This window comes from Herpailurus yagouaroundi, unplaced genomic scaffold, assembly GCF_014898765.1.
Source record: "Herpailurus yagouaroundi ecotype Mexico unplaced genomic scaffold, PumYag 67569, whole genome shotgun sequence".
Lineage (NCBI taxonomy): Eukaryota > Metazoa > Chordata > Mammalia > Carnivora > Felidae > Herpailurus > Herpailurus yagouaroundi.
In genome coordinates this window covers 3,483,842-3,504,968 of record NW_024420375.1, presented here as the reverse complement: position 1 = coordinate 3,504,968, position 21,127 = coordinate 3,483,842, and the positions used below count along the sequence as shown (strand labels likewise).

Here is a 21,127-nt window from a genome sequence, read left to right as displayed (position 1 = left end):
CATCGTGCCCATAAAAAATATCAGTGATGCTAGACTAATAAAGATGTTTGTGGGGGTCTGAGGGATGGGTCCCAGAGGTATCCACCCTCAAATCCCCAGAACTTGCAGGTTACCTTACATGGCAAAAAGGTTGCTAATAAGCTGACCTTATAAGTAGTAGATTCTCTTGGACCATCTATGTGGGCCCCATGTCATCACAAGGGTCCTTCAAAGTGAAAAAAAGGGAGGAAGAAGGGGAGGGAGGGAGAGGGAGACAGAGAGAGAAATGTTGTTGCCTTGGAGGACAGAAGGGGAGGCACAAACCAAACAACACAGGTGCCCTCTAGAAGTTGGAAAAGACAAGGAAATGGATCCCCAAACCCCAGTTCCTCCAGAGAGAAACCAAGCCCTGCCCACACCTGGATTTCAGTCCAGTGAGGTTGGCACCAGATTTTTTTTAATGTTTATTTTTGAGAGAGACAGAGCATGAGCAAGGTGGGGTGGGGGCAGAGAGAGAGGGAGACATAGAATCCGAAGCAGGCTCCAGGCTCTGAGCTGTCAGCACAGAGCCCAACACAGGACTCGAACTCACAGACCATGAGATCATGACCTGAGCCAAAGTTGGACGCTTATCTGACTGAGCCTGGGGTACCTGAGTACCCCAAGCACCAGATTTATGACCTCCAGAGCTGTAAGAGAATACATTTGTGTTGTCTGAAGTCACTAAGCTTGTGGTCATTTGCCATGGCAGCAATAGGAAATGAATGCAATCTTGGCCCCAGTCTGTACCCTGGATGCCTCCCAGGAGTGGGGGGCTGCTGAAGTGCTTACGGGCAGTCACAAAAGTCATAGAGAAAAACCAGAATGGAGAGTGCTCTTCCAGACACACTGTGGAGAGCTTCATATGTCCAGGGTCTTGGACAACAGACCTGACAGTTTGTTCTGTGCTGTCAGGCTGTCAATGAATAGACTCGGTTAACAAGTGAATTGCAGAAAACAGTTTATTTATTTTTCTAATCTTATGAACAGCTACACTGGCTTACATGGCTTTATTCAACATCAAGAACAACTCAATTCATGAGACATGTCTGTCTCTTATTTCTAAGTAGGTAGAACAGGTTCCACCTGCCAGCAGCCCGGGTTTTGGAGGGCCACCTTTGAATCTGGTTCACTTCCCAGCGCCATCCTCCTTTTCTCAACCTGCCACTCTTGAACAAGCATTTCTCTTATTGCATTTTGTTCTACATCTTAAAACTATGTTTCTCTTACTGTATGTGTTCTACCTCTTAATCTTAAAACTATGGTCTTAACACTATGGGTTTCTCTTAGTGTATCTTATTCTACATCTCAATCTTTTTTAAAAATATTTTTTAATGTATTTATTTTTGAGAAAGAGACAGAGCACGCAAGCAGGTGAGGGATAGAGAGAGAGGGAGACACAGAATCCGAAGCAGGCTCCAGGCTTTGAGCTGTCAGCACAGAGCCTGACACCGGGCTCAAACTCACAAACCATGAGATCATGACCTGAGCCGAAGTCGGATGCTCAACCGACTGAGTCACCCAGGCACCCCTCTACATCTTAATCTTAAAACTATGGTCTTAACACTATGGGTTTTTCTTACTATATCTTATTCTACGTCTTAACACTATGGGTTTCTCTTATTGTATCTTGTTCTATGTCTTAATCTTAAAACTATGTGCTTCTCTTACTGTATTTTGTTCTATGTCTTAAAACTATGGAGTCTAAGTAACACCCAAGGTGGACCCAAAGGGCTTCTGAGTACTGTCAAAGGCACGGAATGGTTACCAACAGAATCCTTAGTTAAGAACAATCATCACTGCAGTATGAAGCTATAAAAACGCACTTAAATCCTAGTATTCATTGCAGAAACAAATGTTTTCTAAAACTTCTTAGCAGTGGAGGACTCAGCTCGCACAAGTATAGTCTCAGATAACCTTAAGGATTTCGCTTGTGCTTAAGGGCATAATCCTTGCTGAGCTGTCTCATCACATCGCCATGGCTTAGCCCTTCCGCTGACTGCTTAACCAATCTATAATTCTCCTGCACATACTTGGCAAATGGTCTCACATGGGGAGCAATGGGGGTCCCATCCTTACGAGTTAGCGGCAGCATGACCAGAGTCCCCTTGCACTTGGCACACATAAAGCGGTCGGTGTTCAATGATTTGGTGTAGCGGCCGACTCTAAGGAGGAAGAGACATCATGCAGTAAGGGAATAAGTCACTGTACCTCAGCATCTTCTCCGACCTGCTGGCGCTGGCCCAAAGCAAGACTTTTTGCCTGGCTTCTCAGAGAGTGGGGCACCAAGCAGCAGCAGCAGTCTGAGGTCAGCTCAAAGTAGAAGAGAATGAAGGAGGAAGACACGGAAAGGAGTAGAGATGTTTCACTCGTCCAGCCAGCTGGCCACATACTTACCAACAAAATCAGAGAGCCAGCTGGAAGTCATAGCAGAAATAGAACAGAGGAAAGTCTGAGAGGCAAAGGGTCTCACCTGGCTTTGCACTGAGTGCATTCATAATGAATCTTGTAGTTAATCTTGTAGTTATGGCAACGGGTGACCAGGGGCAGCTCTGGGTGCACCAGGTTCGATTTTTTGGCATAAAACTTCCATGAGTCGCCATGAGAATCACGAACACCATCAATCAGCCAGGAGGCCGCGTGGCAGATTTCATGGATCAAAGTATCCCGAAGGCGGTCTTGGAAGAGAGGGAGGCAAAGGAAACATGAGCACTTAAACCCATTCCCTCCGGCCTGCTACCCACTAGACTCTCAACCCCACCACACGCAAAGCCATCTGCTACAAGTCTACATGGGCAGTCATGAGTGTGAGCTTCCCAGGATTCTGAAAGGGACATCTGTCCCCTATGTAACCGATTTTGTTGATGTCAGAGACAACAATCCTTTCAGGACAGCTCCAGCATGCTCTTCTTTTTGGGGGATGCTGCTGCTACAAATACACCCAGTCAAGACCTGGGTTACGTTAAGTGGACGGGGTGGGGAGCAGTGGCTATGGCCTTGGGATTTGGTCAGGAGAAGCTCCACGGAAAAAGGGGGATTCTGAGCTGGGCCCCTAACAACTGACTGGCTTTGCAAATTTGAAAGGCCATTCTAGATGTGGTGAGAAATGTAAACAAAGGACAAGGCCAGGAAGCTGTGTGGTGCATTCTGAGAGGCAGTGTGAAGAAAGTTTCGCTGAAGCACAGGACACGCTAGAGGCGGCATGCTTAGAGATAAGCCTGGCTGAGCAGAGTGGGGGGCAGGCTGCGACAGCCTGGAAAGCCAGGTGTTTTGTGGAAAAGCGACATGGTGGTATGTAGGAGACTGAGTGGAGCAGGGAGAAGGGTGAGGTGACAAGGCCTTACACGTGGGTAGGGGCAAAGGAATGATGACAGGAGGGTCATTATGAAAATCTGGTTGATTGGTTAGCTACGGGGGACCCTGAACCTCAGTTAGCAGGGAGCCAGCTGCAGTGAGAAAGTTACCCTAATGGAAAGATGGCCAAGTTGGATTCTCAGGAATGAGGAGACATCGTTAGGAATGTCTTCTGAGCAAGACATTCGTAGTAGGCCTATCTACCCAGGAATGGCAGGAGAAGCTGTGACAAAGGCTGCCAGAAAACACCAGGACTTAAGAGTAACTTCATGGGCCTGTGTCAGAAGGCTGCCATCACCTGCGGAGTCGCAGACTTTCAGAGAAATCTGGATCTTCGCGTAACGCTCCTTCTTCGGGTACCGTGTCTCGCCAGTGGTGCACAAGCCAGCAGTTCTCAGCATCTTCTTATTCCAGCCGATATCGATTTTCTCTGGCAGCTAAGAACAAAAAGCAACGCAGGCAAGTCAGAGAGCAGCTTCGAGCAGACCAAAGGATCTTGGCTCGGGAGTTTTGCAAGCCTAAACGTTCTGGGGAGAATCAAAGCCAGGCTGAAGCCCAGGTGAGAACAACTGACAGGCAATCAGGACCTAAGGGAGACTGCTGAGTGTGTGCAAAAGCAAGATGTGCACTGCCCGGCACGGGGACAAGCGTCAGGGAGAGAAGTGCAAACCCACCGAGGTAGGAATGGAACCCTGTGGGTACTAAAAGTGGTGAGGTGAGATTGTACATGCACCTTGGTCTACTCCTCGGTCCCGTGAGGTAACACCCCAATCATCAGGAGTGATTTACCCAAAGGCTGGGGAGCCTTAGAAAGATCTGAAAACCCCACTGGCAGCAAATTTCATCAGCAGCAATAATAAGAGTCTGAAAAACCTAATGACCACTGAGTCTCTCTGCCTCCAGGTTCTCTCCAATCCAGTACAGGCCCCACACTACAGACAGGTTAGTTTCCCTCAGTGGACGCTTTGTGTCCTATCCTGTCCCTGTGAGGTGGTGCCTGCTGATTTCAATTTCAGCGCCCCCCTCCAATCTGATTCCAAAGGCCCTCTGTTATCTAGTGCTACGCTACCAAAAACAAGTGATGGCCGACGTGTATCACTTACTAGGTCATAGGCCCTGTTCTAGGTACTCCAGGTGTATTACCTTCCCTAGGCCCAACCATAATTCTATGAAGTGGCAGGTAGTATTATCACTCCCATTTTGCAGATGAGAAAACCAAGAAAACCGAGGCAAGGGAGGGGGGAGGTAACTTGCCCAAGGTCACACAGCTCTTCCCCATTATTCCTCAGCATCAACCCTCTCTTCCAGATAGTCAAGCCTCAATACATGCCTCACACGTGCCCTCTTCCCCCAGCACTGCCACTCTCTCCACATCCTTCAGTCTCCCCCCACTCCACAGCCAATCTTATTTCCTCACCACTGAGGCACTCAGTGATTTTTCTGCCTCTGCTGAGGTCCTGTGCTGGTAACAAGTCTGTACCATACATTATTACCCACAAACATTGTCTGTTTCTTTCACGTGTGCATGTATCATCTCCCCATCTAAACTGACACCTCTCAAGGGCAGGAAATATACAGCTAGCATATCTGCACACCTCACGGCACCCAAGAGCACTGGGCATATGACAGGTGCTCAGTAAGTGTCTATTCACCGACTGTACCTTTTTGTCAAAGACAGATCTGTTAAACAGACTGTACATTTCCTGAACCAGGCTGTCCTTATTTTTCTTGAACTTCCTTCCAGAATACTGCTTTGCCTTTTCCACGTCATGCAAGAAACATCCAGGTATTTCACAAATGGAATGCCTGCAAAGGTAAATTCAACTAAGTTTTGTATAGCTAAAGAAGTAAATAGCAGAAATGCATACATACAGGTCATATCCGGAGAGACTCAGAAAACCTGCCAGTCCCTCTTCCTTCTAACTACCTTATAGGAGAGCATTTCCCAAAGTTCCATTTGTAGACTTTTCCTACTCGCTGCTTGCATCCTCAGAGATGTGAAGTCCGTGGTTACAACCTCCACTGGAGTGATCTCACACCTGTATCTGCAGTCTTGATCTCTCTCCTGGGATCCAGTTCTGAATTTACAATCGCCTGACGCAAATTTACACCTGATTAACAGGAGTATGTCCCCCCGCTCAATGTGTTTAACTATCTGACTTCTGTTACAGCAGGCTGAAGACCTCAGAGACATTTTAAAATTCATTTCCTCCCCTGCCCCATATATTCAACAGGCACAAAGACTGCTATCTCCTTCACATCATCTCTTCTATCCAGCCTTTCTTTCCACCCCACGGTCACGAGCCTAGTTCAAGTTCCCCTCTTCCCCTTGATGCCTTGCCACTACAGCATTCCTCTGTGCTCCTAACCTCCAGGCTCTTTTCCTTCTAGCCCAACCACACACACACACACTTCAGGTTCATTGTTTCTAGGCCGTGTTCCAATTATGTCCCTCCCTGGCTTTTCACTGACTGTTGGGCCTAGCATTCAAGGCCCAGGTCAATCCGGTCCCAACATCTGTGTTCCAGCTACCATTTCTACTCTGGCCAAAGTAGGCAAGTTAAACATTCTCTGCACAGGAACTGTGATTTCCCACAGTTCGTTCATGCCTTGGCACAGCATATGTGCCCATGACCGCTAGAACGAGTACATCTCTACCTCTCCTGAGAACAACCATGAGTGTAGTGCTTTACCATTTGTGGAGAACTTCTTTTCTGCATGACCTTATTTGATCCTCACCACCACCCCCCAAAGAAGCGATTGCTCTTCTTCCTATCTCCACTTGACGGATGAGGAAACTGAAGGTCAGAGGTTAGGTGACCTGCCCAAAGTTCCCAGACGCTGAATCTTCTGGCCCAAATCTCATGGTTTTCCCATTAGACCACTATTGCTGCCCCATCTTTCGAGGCCTAATTCAAATGCACAAAGAATAGTGCTAATCACATAAAGGACTCACAGTTGTAACAGCTATTTAAACTAAAGTGTTTTTCTCTTGGCCAACAATAATCCACAAGACCAAAGAGATGAGCCCACAGAGCTGGACACATAAAACCCGAGCAGACACAGGTCAAGTGAGCTTCTAACTCAACAGAACTCCTGAGACTGAGATTTTGTAGCACACTCATTAACCCCTTATGTCACAGTGGGGTGGCTGGGGCACAGAGAGGAAAGAAATACCAAATGAGGCAAAGACAGCTAAAAGTAAGCGTCTTCACCCCAAAGCCTGCCCCTGGTGACTAACACTTCTGCCTCCAATGACTTAGCTCTGAAAGCAAATCTGCACCCGGAAAGGTAGCAGATGAAAACCTAAACCACCTGCAGGCCTCGGCAGAGAACGTGACCCCCATGTGCATCAGCACTCACATCAAGCAGGCCCTGTGGCTTAGCATACCTTTCCCCACAATGCCTGTGCCACTTTGCTGCAGGTGGAACAATCTCCACATCAGAGCAACCAACGAGACCCCAAATGGGTACATCAGACACTATGACCAGCTACACAGGAACAAACGCTAAGCACAACAGGAAGCCTCCTGACTGAAACAGGAAGCACCGAGGCAACAGTGAGGACTCCAAACAGACCAGCCTCCTTTGGATGATGCAGAGGACAGTGACACAAAGGGGCAGCTTACATGCCTTCTTCTGTCACGTCACACCACAGCAAAGCAACTTGGGAGCCACCCAACACACGTGGCCCTACAGGCAAAGCAGCTGAAATATATATCAAAAGAAACTCTGCTGAAAGGGGATCCACCTAAGAGAGAACACGCCAAACTCCATTTGCTACCTCACCGGGCAGGAAGTGCAGAAACAAGGAGAGCCTCTGTTCAGGGCCAAGGTGCTCTGTTGCCCCAGTGCCCAACACACCGTTCCTCTTCCCATAAGATGCATTTATTGGCAGGGTGCCTGGGTGGCTCAGTCGGGTAAGCGTCCAACTTCAGCTCAGGTCATGATGTCACGGTTCGTGAGTTCGAGCCCTGCATCGTGCTCTGTGCTGACAGCTCAGAGCCTGGAGCCTGCTTCAGATTCTGTGTCTCCCTCTCTCTCTACCCCTCCCCAACTTGTGCTTGCTCTCTTGAGATAAATAAGTAAATTTTAGAAAAAGAATTTTTTAAAGATGCATTTATTGGCCCAAAATACAGTTAAAACAAAATAAACACACAGGCTTCAGACATATCCTTGGTCTTGTTAAGAGAAGTCAGATATAAGTATATATTACTCCTGAATGCAAGTAAGAATGAAGAAAATTAGGCTTACAACATCCTATTTTTAAGGGAAAAGGTAAGAAGTTGGGGGAATCTGAATGAAAAAAACCTGTTAGCTTTTTGCTTCAAGTATTAATATGTTCTTGGTCCAAATGACCTGTTGTTTTCAGGCTCAATTACCTATAACTTCATAAAAAGAAAGGAACTACAAGCAGTTTCACCCTAATGTTGACGCCTTAAAAATTTGCAAGAATAAAAACAGTAGTGGGAGCAACTGGGCACATCCCAAGCCCTAGAAAAACCTGGAAGACAACTGCCCTCCAACACCAATGGATTGGAACATGTCAGTTCTGCCTTCTCACCATCTCCACTGCGTTTGCTTTGGTTTAGTGTAAACTGGTGGCCACGAAGCAGTATTTAGCCTGAAAAAAGGCTCTGGTTTGGCCACACATCATTTTTTGATCGGAGTTTAAGGACCAAGGAAACCTCAAGAGGCCAGAGGTGATGTGGGGGCAAAAGGGAGGTGTGGAACAGTGGGCTGCTCCTCCCTTTCCTCCTCCCCCCTCTTATGCTCTTCCAATTCAGGGATGGACACACTGTCCCCCCCCCCCCAGACTCTTTCATCCCCTTGAAGACCCTCTCTCATGCCCAGTGGACTGCTTAACACATGACAATTATACAATTAATTCCCGTTCAGTCCGATATGGACAGTACGTACCCAGTGTGGCTTTTGTCACATGTTGCTGCATGGGGCTTCCTCTTAGAAGCAAACGTCTTTGAAGGCCCACGTGTTTTTGGTGCTGTAACAGATGAAAATAGAATAGCTCGTTTGCACCCTGAAAATTGATCCCAGCAAGCAGCTGGCAGAAAGGTAAACCCAGGAGGCCCCACAGCCACACCCAGAGCACCATCTAGAAACGAAAACGGTCTAAAGCCTGTATACTGTCCATTGGCCAGCGTGACAGATTTCTATCTATGGGAATCACAGAGCTGCCAGCAGAGAGTAGGCTGGGTAGGGTTCTGTCATAGGTACCAGGGACTATAATGAGACCACATGAGCACGCCGCTATAGGTCAGATTGTGTGGGCACCTGAGGCACGCGCAGTGTAAGGAATGCTGTCCACACTTGCTCCAAGGGCAAGACTGGATCATAGGCAGTGCCAACACTCGATACGCAAGCCAGATGGAAAGATTTCTAGCACCCATATACTGCTAACTGCTCTAGCCAGAGACTTCCCCATCAGGAGTATCATTTATTTGGTTATTAAAAAAAAAAGTATTAAACATCTATTATGTGCAAAATACCTGGCTAGACCCTGGGAGAGACTTCAAAATGAGTTAGGTCTTCCCTAGAGGTCTTCACAAGAGGCGCACTATCTACTGGGGGAACAGTTTCAGAAACATAAGACAGCTGGGAAGGGTGGGGCGCCTGGGTGGCTCAGGTCATGATCTCACAATTCATGAGTTCAAGCCCTGTATCGGGTGAACTCATGCCCCGTTTCTGGTGAGCCTTGCTTCTCTCTCTGTACCCCCCCAGCTCGCCTGCACCCCCCTTTCTCAAAAAACAACAACAAAAGACAGCTGGGTAAGTGCTCTAGTAGAGATGGGGGTCTGAGAACTTTGGGAATCCAGGAGGGTGGAACATCTCCGACCTACAGTTCCCTACAGGAACTGAACATTGGGCTGGGTCCCAAGAAAAAAGGGATTATATCCTCAGGCCAGAAAGCACAAAGAGAAAGCATGGAGGGAATGGTAAAATACTAAGACGTGGGCATTCCTCCCCCATTTCCAGAAAGATCCTTTTCACCGGGATGGCTGTCTCCCCTGGCCGCTAGGGACCTGCTGAGATGGCTTAAGGTTGGCGATCAGGACAGGCAGACCTCACAAGACAGACATATCCAGGGGAAAGGGCATGGCAGGCATGGCTGGCACACTGTAGGCAGGTGGTGGGGGGGCGGTGCTGGGCTTGTTCAGTGGGACAGGCCTACTTGATTCAACTGGCTTACCGGGCACCACACATATATTTTTGGTTTTGCTCTTCCTTTTCCTTGGTTGCTCCACCACAGGTGCTGGCTCTTCATTTGGAATCTCGACCTCAGTCTCAGCAACACCTGGCGGTGGGCAGAGATTTTCACCGCCGCCCAGCTCAGCAACACCAGCAGATGAATTGTGCTGGCAGACATCAAAGGCCTCCATCTCTTTTTCATTTGAGGAGCTTTGGCCCTGACCACACAAATTGTCACCTATGATCATCACGGGGCCCTCGGAATCACTATCATCATCAGAAATAACTATTGGAGGCTCATTGATGGCAGGCTTCTCAATGTTAGAAGACACATATAGAACCTCATCTGAAATTCAAAAGACACAATCATGTAGAAATATACTCCCTCTGTCCCCCTTTCACACTCCACTTTAGATTATTGAGCACAAATGTAACAAACTGGAAGCTGTGACATTATGACTCACAGTTAAGCATGGATTATTTTAGAGGCACCTGGGTGGCTCAGTCGGATAAGGAACCGACTCTTCATTTCGGCTCAGGTCCTGATCTCAGGGTTCACGGATTCAAGTCCCATGTTGGGCTCTGTCCTTAAGGGCCTGCTTGGGACTCCCTCTCCTTCTCTCTACGTCTCCCCGGTTCTCTCTCTCCCCCCAAAATAAATAAACTTAAAGTAAAAAAAATTAAAGAAAGAATCCATTATTTTAGATTGTTTTCCCTCTATCCCTTCTTGACTGAGAGCAGAGACAGATAAAATAGCAACCCAAGTCTATGGCAATTTTCCAAATCACACTATGTAGCACATTGCAGGTGCTCGGTAGTTCCCAAACACAGCTCTGCAGACTTGTGTGTTGTCATTGCTCCACAGAAAAACAAGAGAAATCAGAATAAAGTGGGCTTTTTCCCTACCAAGTTCGAGCTCTAGAATTTAAAGGATTGTCCTTGAGATTACATCCTCCCTGAACTTTTGCTTTCTATACTTTATGCAATTACACTGATACTAGATGGTACTGGAATTTGCTCCCATTTTTAGACAAAATTTAATGTTCTAACTAGTCCATAAATGCAAAGCTCTCAGAGCCACTGATGTAAGTGTGAAGGGTTCAGTCCTAACACCAGCATTGAGAGACCTTGGGAACATTTGGAATGTCCCCGCCCTCCCCGAGCGTCCCTTCATCTGGAAATGAGGCATGGCATGTCTAATACCACATGCTCTCTGGAGTCTGTTCAGAGCCCAACTTCCAGGTTTCTAGGATTCCAGATGTTACACACACACACACACACACACACACACACACACTCTACAGCATAGACAAGATGCAAAAATATATTTGTGGTGCAAAAGCTCTTTATCCTACAATTGCAGATTTGGGATCATGTAATTTGAGAGTCTCCTCTATCATTTAATTATCAAATAATTTCAGATATGCAATAAAGAGGAAGGAGTGGGTGTTGCTATGGTAAAAAGTCATCCTTCTTAGAAATTTTAAAGAATTCCCAATTGCAGTTGAAAGTAAAAAACAAAGCAACAATAGCAACAACAAAAAAGAGAGTAGGGACACACTGCTCACAATCTATGAAAAAAATGACTGTACACTGACAAAGGTTAGAAGTGATCTTAGAAATATGTGGTCAAGCTCCTTTTTCTATAAAAGTACCTAAATTCATTACAGTAACGGAAGAAAGGGCACGTGAAGAACAGTAAAGAGACACACAAAGACAGTCCTATCGGGGCCCTCCTCATCTCTCCATTACTGGGATGAATGCCCACAGTGAAGGGTCCACCCAACAGAAAGGTCAGAAAAACCTTAGTTCAAAGGTCATCCTTGGGGCGCCTAGGTGGCTCAGTCGGTTGAGTGTCCGACTTCGGCTCAGGTCATGATCTCGCAGTCCATGGGTTCGAGTCCCACGTCGGGCTCTGTGCTGACAGCTCGGAGCCTGGAGCCCGTTTCGGATTCTGTGTCTCCCTCTTTCTCTGACCCTCCCCTGTTCATGCTCTCTCTCTGTCTCAAAGATGAATAAACGTTAAAAAAAAACAAAAAACAAAAAACAAAGGTCATCCTCAAAAACATAGGGATCTTCTGACTAAACGGGTCAGCAAGTGGCAGCCTGTGGTGACAAATTGGTTTCTGGCTCTGTCACTCATGCCCTACCTCTAAAGCTACTTCCCCTGGGGCTCCCATTGGCCCTTGATAGCGGCTTGTCATGTCATAGCCTCTACTCTGCTGCACCTGGACCCCCATCTCACTCAGGCACATCCACTCAGAGCTAGAGAGGAAGGGGAAAAATAAATCAGAGGGGACAGGTAGTAAAATAGGAGTGTAGAGTTCCAAGCCCCCTCTTGTCTCCCTGCTCTGACATCCCAGGTTAGCCAGGGAACTTTGGCCAATGGTAGCTCTTGGGTGATTACCAAAGAAATAGCCAGTAACTTAAGGAGAGGCCTACGTATCATGCCCTATACCTCGAAGTAAGCAAAGACGGATCAAGTACCATACCGTTCCTGATGCTTAAGAAGCTCCTGGCCTTCCTACATTTCACACCCGCTGAACAGGTTCTGAACTGTGAGTGTAGCTCCATGCCTCCCGCAAGGTTAAAAGGGCCTCTGGGGGCGCCTGGGTGGCTCAGTCCGTTACGTTTCTGACTCTTGGTTTTGGCTCAGGGCATGATCTCACAGTTCGTGAGTTCGAGCCCCGCATCAGGCGCTGCACCGGCAGCACGAAGCCTGCTTGCGATTCTCTCTCTCTGTCCCTCCCCTGCTCGCAGTCTCTCTCAAAAATAAACAAACACACATTTAAACAATAGTAAATAAATACATAAATAAATAGGCCTCTGAATCCAAAGGGGCAAAGATCTCCTGTGGGAAACGGGCTCCGAGAAAAACAGAAATCTCTAGAAAACAAAGAGAACGGTGAAAGGCAAAGATGAACAGCTGCCTGGAGAAAGCAAAGGTTCCTCCCTGAGAAGTCCCTGTAGGCGGACTCAGAACCATCACCCACCTAAGTCTCCATCAGGCCAGAAAGAATGAGCCCACGCCCCTCACTCATCGCTTGCCCTCTCTGCCATTCCCACACACGGAAGAGTTCAGAAAAGGGCAGAAGGTGGAGGAGCGGAGTGGCCTTCACACCTCCCTCGTGTCAGTTCCCGACTTCCTGGCCCCCGATTCCCTGATGCTTGGCAGGCCAAGAACTCTACGGAGGAGGGTGCCCAAGGTCTGAAGCAGAGAGAACAGTTGCTGCTGTGTTTGGAAATCCACCAGGGTGGGGAGCGAGGGGAATTCTGGCCGTGGCCACATCCAGCACACACAGGGAAGAAATGGAGGCACTCGCTACTAAGTGATTCAGAATAGAACGGCTGCTGACGCGCATCCTGAAATCACTACACCGTGAGGGCTGCGGAGTTCAGCTCCTTACTAGTACACTTGCCTTCACTGCTTATTTCATATGCCTGAGCTTTGACGTTCTCACGGAAGTACTCATCCTCGGAGTCTGAGTCAATCACCACACAGCTGAGTGAGGAGACAGGGAAACACAAAAGAGAAACGTTAAGTGCCCTGGTCTTCTTCCCATGGCCTCTTCCAACTCCTGTATGATGCACAGGATCACTTGGAAACATTTTCTTGCTTTGGTCCCTGTAGTAACTCGGTTGTTCCCCTTCCTTGGAACCTCTTTTCAAAAGGAGGCATCTGTCAAATACTGAGTGAAATGGGCTGGCGGGAGTCAAGCATGGCAGAACCCCTGTGCTACCCAGGGTGTGGGTGGTGAGCACCCCTGTGAGGCCCTCGTTCTCGGCTGCCTTTGGCGTTTCAGTCAGAAGTCCCAAAAGGTTGAAATTCACCATCTTTCTGTACTTTCCAAACAGTGTACGAGAAGTCTTACACACCTTTAGGGTGAGAAAATTACTCAAAACACCTGTCAGAGGATTTGCCTGCACGTGTCGCAGACATAAATCCGCTCACCCACTTTCACCATGGTCACCAATTTTAAGCTGCCAGGTTGATGGGCCATTGCCATCTCGTTTATTCCCTCCTTGAAAGTCTTTTCTGGATTTCTTGGGGCACCAGGGTGGCTCAGTCAGTTAAGCATCCGACTCCTGATTTCAGCTCAGGTCATGATCCCAGGGTCGTGAGATCAAGCCCTGTGTGGGGCTCCACCCTGGGCATGGAGCCTGCTTAAGATTCTCTCTCTCCCTCTGAGCCTCTCCCCCACTCGAACTCCCTCGCTGTTAAGGAAATAAATAAAAATATTGGAAAATTATGAAAATTTACAAATTAAAGAATAAAATTTTAAAAATGTAAATAACAGTGACAAAAATATCCTGAACCTCTGATTGTGGTAATGTTTACACTACCATACACGTTATCAAATTTCATCACACTACACACCTAAACGTGTGATTTTTGCTGTATGAAAATCATACTTCAGTAAATCCACTACAGTTCATTCAAGTGGTCAATGTGGAAACCTCTGTTGTCTAAGCATCCTATTTTGGATTTATTCCAGTAATATTCTTCTATCACCTCCTATAGTCTGGCACCTGGGCAACACCCCTTCACTGGGTAAGGGCCTGTGTAGTGGCAACTGAAAGTGAGGGGGCAGATCACATAGACATGCTGAGGGAGAAACTAACCAATTAGATAATGGGCCTGGCATGAAGAATCTAAGATTCAACCGGGTGGTGAGATCAAAGACGCACTGTGACCCTGAACACAGTATTGAGAGGACATGTGAAGTTTATTCTTAAATCTTCTTACCCACAGCATCATTCCTCAAAAAAATGTTAAATTTCACTCCTTTTCCTACTCACCTAATGTTCTGTTTCTGCTGCCTCTTTTTGGTCACAACTAAATCAGAGAAAGAAAGAGGGTGTCAGGAAGCATCTGAAGCATGATAAAAATGTGGTCACCCCATATCTTTAACTCCCTAAAACCAACTCCAGGAGTTAGGGCTTGTTAAAATGGATGGGAGACTCATATCCCCTCATGGGAGATAGAGAGGAAATAAAAGTAAGGACGCCTAAAGAAAAAAGGTCAAGGAAGCAAAATGGAAAAGCAGCACAGAGAACTGTCCCTGCTCCTAACAGCAGGGAAATAATCTTCATTTGACCCATCTGGAGCGAGCCCTGGTGGGGACAAGTCCAGGACCAGCTCACCCCAAACGTCCCAAATCAGTTCAGTCATCTCTACAAAGGCATGTCTAAGTTACACCTGGAAACAGAAATTACTGCTTCAAGTGGACTCTACTTACAGGGCTCCAATTCTTTGTCGCTGTCTGAGTCCACAACAATGATGCAGCTGCAAAAAAGAAAATACACGCGGTTATAAAGGCAGGCTACTCCTCATCATACATAACCGCATGGCCAAAACCTCAAATGGAGAGAACCACAAATCAGAGCTTCTAGTTCCTGAGAGGCAAAAAGGTTTTAAGGGCTTATGAAATCAGGATCACAGCGGGGGGCGGGGGTGGTGAAGAAAAATGAGAAGCAACAGGCTGCTTAGCCTTTAACTGCAGAATCAAAGATAGGGGAAGAATGTTAGCTGAGCACCATTAGCTGCCTGAGAGAAGCCCATTTCCTGCCAAGTGATTTCTATTTAAAGATGTGAAAAAAACTGGGGCGCCTGGGTGGCGCAGTCGGTTAAGCATCCGACTTCAGCCAGGTCAGGATCTCGCGGTCCGTGAGTTCGAGCCCCGCGTCAGGCTCTGGGCTGATGGCTCGGAGCCTGGAGCCTGTTTCCGATTCTGTGTCTCCCTCTCTCTCTGCCCCTCCCCCGTTCATGCTCTGTCTCTCTCTGTCCCAAAAAAAAATAAACGTTGAAAAAATAAATAAATAAATAAATAAATAAATAAATAAAGATGTGAAAAAAATAAATAAAAAAATAAGGATACAAAAGTGAATTCTGAGAAAGGGGGCCATGGGTGAAAGGACTCGAGGATGAAGAGATTACAAATAAACATCAGAAGGAAAAAAGAGCAAGGAAGACATCTTTTGGGGCTTTAGTGCTTGAAGAGGGCCTACTTATTGGGATTGCTATCTAGATAAGTGGACAAGGCTGATGGCCACCTTTTTTTTTTTTTTTAATATATGAAATTTATTGTCAAATTGGTTTCCATACAACACCCAGTGCTCAACCCAAAAGATGCCCTCTTCAATACCCATCACCCACCCCCCCATCAACCCTCAGTTTGTTCTCAGTTTTTTAAGAGTCTCTTATGCTTTGGCTCTCGGGGAGCAAACAAAGGGTGATTTCAAGGCTGCAACTGCTGTCTGCAGGGAACCATGATGTTGGGGCCTCTCGCTTCTCTACCCCCCCCCAATGATGTGCCAGAGGCCCTGACACTCATCCCACCTACCCACACCTCCCCTCTCACCTCTCCTGTGGCAGGCTGCCTGGCACATCACAGCTGCACAGTGATGCCTGAGTCGACGCCAAAGCATGTTCTGGCTTGAGATCCTTCAGTTCTCCAGACAGCAGCTGACCGGACATCCCTCCATGACATTCACACACAATCCACCTGCAATAAAACATCACTTTGGTGCTGGAGCCGGGCTACATTCTAGGACCTGATCACAGGTAATCTTATTAGTTGTTGTGACACAGAGAAAACCTAAAGGGTCATGATAGTTATAAGGGTTTCCACAGAAAAAGTTAAGCTTAACCACTTCTTTTTTTTTTTTAATTCTTTTAAATATATGGTCACATTGGTAATTACACAATGTGTAATGTGTGCCCTTGGTTTGGGGGGTAGATTCCTGTGGTTCATCGCTTCCATACGACACCCAGTGCTCGTCCCCACAAGTGCCCTCCTCAGTGCCCATCACCCGTTTTCCCTTCTCCCCCATCCCCCCATCAACCCTCAGTTTGTTCTTTGCATTTAAGAGTCTCTTCTGGTTTGTCTCCCTCACTCTCTGTAACTATTTTTTCTCCCAAGCTTAACCACCACTTCTTGAGGGCTTTTGTTTTAGCCTTGAGGTTGACTGTTGGGACTGATTACATAAGTTTTTCAGTCTTCCAAGACACATGCTGGCTCAACACCCTTGGTTCAATTTCCTATTCATTTATCAATCACTAGGCCTCAAAAAAAATTTTTTTATATTAGTAAAGAAAACTCTTGCTGAGTAAAAGGTTTCCCAGGTATGGGCCAAAACGTGACCTTGTTTCTCCTGAAACCTATTATCGACAGACAGCACTACATATAAACTCAAACGTGATTCGTGCTTCAACTCTGTTCTTACATACTTTTGTGTTACACACAACACACAATTAGGGGTCAGACAAAAGAAAGAAGGGATCGAAAACATGCCACAAGTTACATGACAGAGAACCCCACTCTAACCCCTGAAGACAAATCATCGAATTCCACGGGGGATGGTAACTGACAGGAAAAGCAGTCTGAAGAAAGTGCTAAGTAGAAAACAGGTGGTCAAAAAGGAGACAAATTTTGTTAGATACCTTTTCCAAGTATAATCTGCCACCAGGAGTACAAGTTCCTAGACAGTGTTTCAAAGCAGAAGAGATGCACCTTGGAAAAGCCAGTTGGCTTAACCAGAACCCTGTCATGAAAGGGCTAAGAAATCACATTAGAAGCTTTGAAGGTGTATTAAACAAAAACCTTCAAAAACTTCAAAGGATCCAGGGCACCTGGGTGGCTCAGTTGGTTAAGCATCTGACCTCAGCTCAGATCTCAGTTTGTGAGTTTGAGCACCGCTTTGGGCTCCACACTGACAGTGCAGAGCCTGCTTAGGATTCTCTCTCTCTCTGCTCCTCCCTGCTCCCTCTCTCTCTCAAAATAAACTTCAAAAAAAAATTTAATAAAATATGGTATTTCTCCCCATCTGTCTTGTTGTAGTATTTAAAAAAAATTTTTTTTAATGTCTACTTATTTTTTGAGAGAGAGACAGACAGACAGAATCCGAAGCAGACTCCAGGCTCTAAGTTGTCAGAGCCCAACGCGGGGCTTGAACTCATGAACTGTGAGATCATGACCTGAGCCAAAGTCAGACGCGTAACCAACGGAGCCACCCAGGCGCCCCTGTTGTTGTAGTATGAACAAAGAATCCTGGGCTAAAAAGCAACAGTCAGTGGCCATCAGAGATTACGAATTGGGCTCTGAGTGATCAATGAAAACCGGTCCCTCACCCCTTGCATTATGGATTTCTGTAGCACTTCTGCCTTCAAACTGCCACAACCTCCTCAACTCTATTAATGACCTTCTCTCATAAGTCACTGGGAAAACAGAAGCAATCAGACAGGAATTGCCTTGTCCTCCCACCAATGAGTCTATCGTCTTATCTGTAATTACACCCGATTCTCTATTGTTAACGATGAACTCAATGTTCCTACCACTATCACTATCTCTGGCCAAACCCTCCCTTGCACTTTGGATGCATCCCAATTTCAAAACTGTAGAAAAAACTCTCAGAATTGATAAACTACCACATACCCTATGTTCATTCCAATCTCTCCAACTCTACTATTACCACCCCACTCTGAGCCACCATCACTTCTTACCCAGACTTCTGTAAATAAAGCTCTTGGGCCTCAGCTGTCAAACAACCCCTTGCCTCATAGGGCTACTGCGAAAATTCAACAAGATAATGTCTGCCCTCCTGCAGGATCATGAACTTGTCCCCCATTACAGCATTTATCACGCTATACTGGAATTGCCTGTTTACATGTTTCTATCTCCCATTCCAGAGAGTAAACCATGCAAGGATTTGGACACATACCTGTTACACACTGTTCAGTATAGTCAGGACTCAACTATTTTGCTGAATAAAAGAATGAATGAATCTCAAAAAGTGGTTGCAAGGATCCCTTTCACTGTTGTACATCCCCCCACCCACACCCCTATGGAACCTCGTTTTTAAAAGACTTTGCCTAGGAGATCTCACAAAGGAATAATCTTCTCTATTTAAAAAACTATGTATACACACCCATTTATGTGAACCTTATGTTGAAGGTTATGCAAGGTAGAGAGTCAGCCCAAAGTAGGAGCAAATACACAAAAAACCAACAATGTTGTCTGCATTAAAGAAAATACAGTGCCCAGATAGTGAAATGTAATAGCCTCGACACACAGCGAGGGTGGGTGGAGAGACTGGTCAGTCATTGTCCAGCCTCAAAAGCAATCTCCAACCAGAAGTCCAGGATCCAGCCTTCACATCTGTAGGTTCAAGAACTCACGGGGCACCTGGGTGGCGCAGTCGGTTAAGCGTCCGACTTCAGCCAGGTCACAATCTCGCGGTCCGTGAGTTCGAGCCCCGCGTCGGGCTCTGGGCTGATGGCCCCGAGCCTGGAGCCTGTTTCCGATTCTGTGTCTCCCTCTCTTTCTGCCCCTCGCCCGTTCATGCTCTGTCTCTCTCTGTCCCAAAAGTAAATAAACGTTGAAAAAAAAAAAAAAATCTACCTTCCCATGTAGATTTAAAAAAAAAAAAAAAAGAACTCAGGTCTGTCAATTCTTCATCAAAAGCTAGAGCAATGACCCTGTTAACCGAATTTGCAAGGGGCTGACTAATAAACCAGACTGCCTGTTTATTTCTCAGGAGAACTAATGCCAACCATCTGCCCTTGGGCACTATTTGGGTCAAGTGACTGAGGGTCCTAGAAAGAGCTAGAATTTTACCTGGTGTATTCTTGATAACACACATCTTTTCTTTAATTGAATGCTTCTACAAGGATCTTTGTGTATTTAATTCCTTTTATAAATTGCATCTTCCTAAAGTTGATTCCCCAAAGTCAAATTAATCAAAAGTACAACCAATTTTATAGTTTTATAATCCTTTCCAAAGGTTTAGATCAGCACATAGTTCAGCAACATTACAGTAACAGGATTAAATATTTCTCATTTGCTACTTAATAGGAAAGTAACATTGAATTCACAGTTCTTTTCATTACTTCTTAAGATGTGTATTTTCCAATGTGTATTTGCTGCATTGTTTTCTAATCCCCCCTTCCATTTTAGTGACAATCACGTTATAATGCTTATCAGATGCTTTTGTGAGTGATAAAGAACACTGAAACAGGAGTGAGGAAGAGGAACACTTTGTCCCAGATTCCTCCAAGAGTCCCACTCCCCAGGAACAAACAATGTGTCTTATTTATTCTTCTGGAAAGTTCTTAAACATAAACACCAGCACAAGGCAAGTGCACACATCTTTTAAAATAAATATTATTCTATATGGATTGTTCTATGGCTTACAGATTTTCACATTATGTATCTTAGAAATCTCTCCATTAGGAGTACATGTAGTTCTTTTGCACATTTTTTGGAGGAACCATAATTTATTCAACTACACCCTTAGGTCATTTAAACTCTTTCCAATTTGTGTTAATACAAATAGTGCTGCGATGAACATCCTTGTATTTCTCTGTATGCTAAGATTAAGTCATACATCCTTCTTCCACAGAACTCAACAAAGACCAAACTAGCCTGTGTATGTCTGTGTACAATTAAATAAACATGAGTTACAGGGAGAAGGGACATGGGAGAAGGGGAAAAGGAGTCAAGAAACAGTAAGAGTGAACTACACAAAAAGAATGTAGGATATAACCACGTTTATGCACTTAAGTATATGGGTGTGTGTATGTGTACAATTTTATTTAACATGTTAAATTAGTTAATATATAATGTAATATATTAAATAAAATTGTACTAACGTGGAAAGAAAATATCCTAATAGTGGAATTACTAGGTCAAAGAACATGGGCAGTTAAAAGTTGCACCAATTTATATTCTCACAATGGCTATATGAAATTGCCCGTTCACCGACAAATTTGCCAACTCCAGTTATTATCACTTTTTTTAAATCTCTGCCAATCTGGTATATGAAAAATGGTATCTCATTAAAATTTTCATTTCTTTAAATATAAGCAATATAATGAAAAGTGGAATAAATTTTAACATCTACGTTCAAATGTTTATTTGAAAATCATTAGAATGAAGAACTTTCTAGGAACTATGCATATTCAACAACGCACTGTGTTGCTTCATGGAGGAGTATGCTCCTAGCCACTAACAGAGGTGTTATATAGAGGATTCATACATCGAGTAAGAGGCTGGACTCATATGATTCGAAGGCCCCTTTTCACAATTCTCCTTTTATGACTAACCAAATTATACACCCTGCAGACTCTAAATGAAAGAAACATATACTTTTTGAGAAAATCATTTTGCCAACACAGCAGGACTAAAAAGAAAATTTTTCCAGTCTCACCAATCATCTTCTTCAATCTTAGATTGGCCAGGTACTTCTTTCGACATGTCCATGTCTACAGTCAAGACAAAAACATACTTTTTAAAGAAAACGAAAACCCAGAACAAACATTTCTACATTCTGCATTTATCTTTGAGCAGCTTATTCACCCTACTTTAAAGCCAAAACTTTGCTCTGTGAAATGAGATGTATTTAAATTTGTTGCAGACTTTTCCTGGATGGAGAAAACTAGAGACAAGGTATACCACTCCACCCCCCATCAGAGAAGAACCCTGTCCCACCAAGGTTCTTTTGCAGATCACTCAGAAAGCCCAAAGCACATGCCAGCCTCTGATGTTAA

The 21,127-nt window shown here is 45.4% G+C and overlaps 1 protein-coding gene across 1 annotated transcript; it reads right to left on the bottom strand.

Moving 5' to 3' along the window:
• Window positions 1-1,462: 1,462 nt before the first annotated feature.
• On the bottom strand, window positions 1,463-20,870 carry GCNA (germ cell nuclear acidic peptidase). Its single transcript, XM_040467747.1, has 11 exons — window positions 20,788-20,870; window positions 15,942-16,085; window positions 14,820-14,866; window positions 14,380-14,416; window positions 12,999-13,081; window positions 9,458-9,925; window positions 8,293-8,485; window positions 5,034-5,178; window positions 3,671-3,809; window positions 2,492-2,696; window positions 1,463-2,183 (listed from the first exon to the last, which is right to left on the bottom strand). The coding sequence occupies exons 1-11, from the start codon at window positions 20,838-20,840 to the stop codon at window positions 1,937-1,939; spliced, it is 1,761 nt and encodes a 586-aa protein (XP_040323681.1). The 5' UTR covers window positions 20,841-20,870; the 3' UTR covers window positions 1,463-1,936.
• Between the last annotated feature and the right edge of the window lie 257 nt (window positions 20,871-21,127).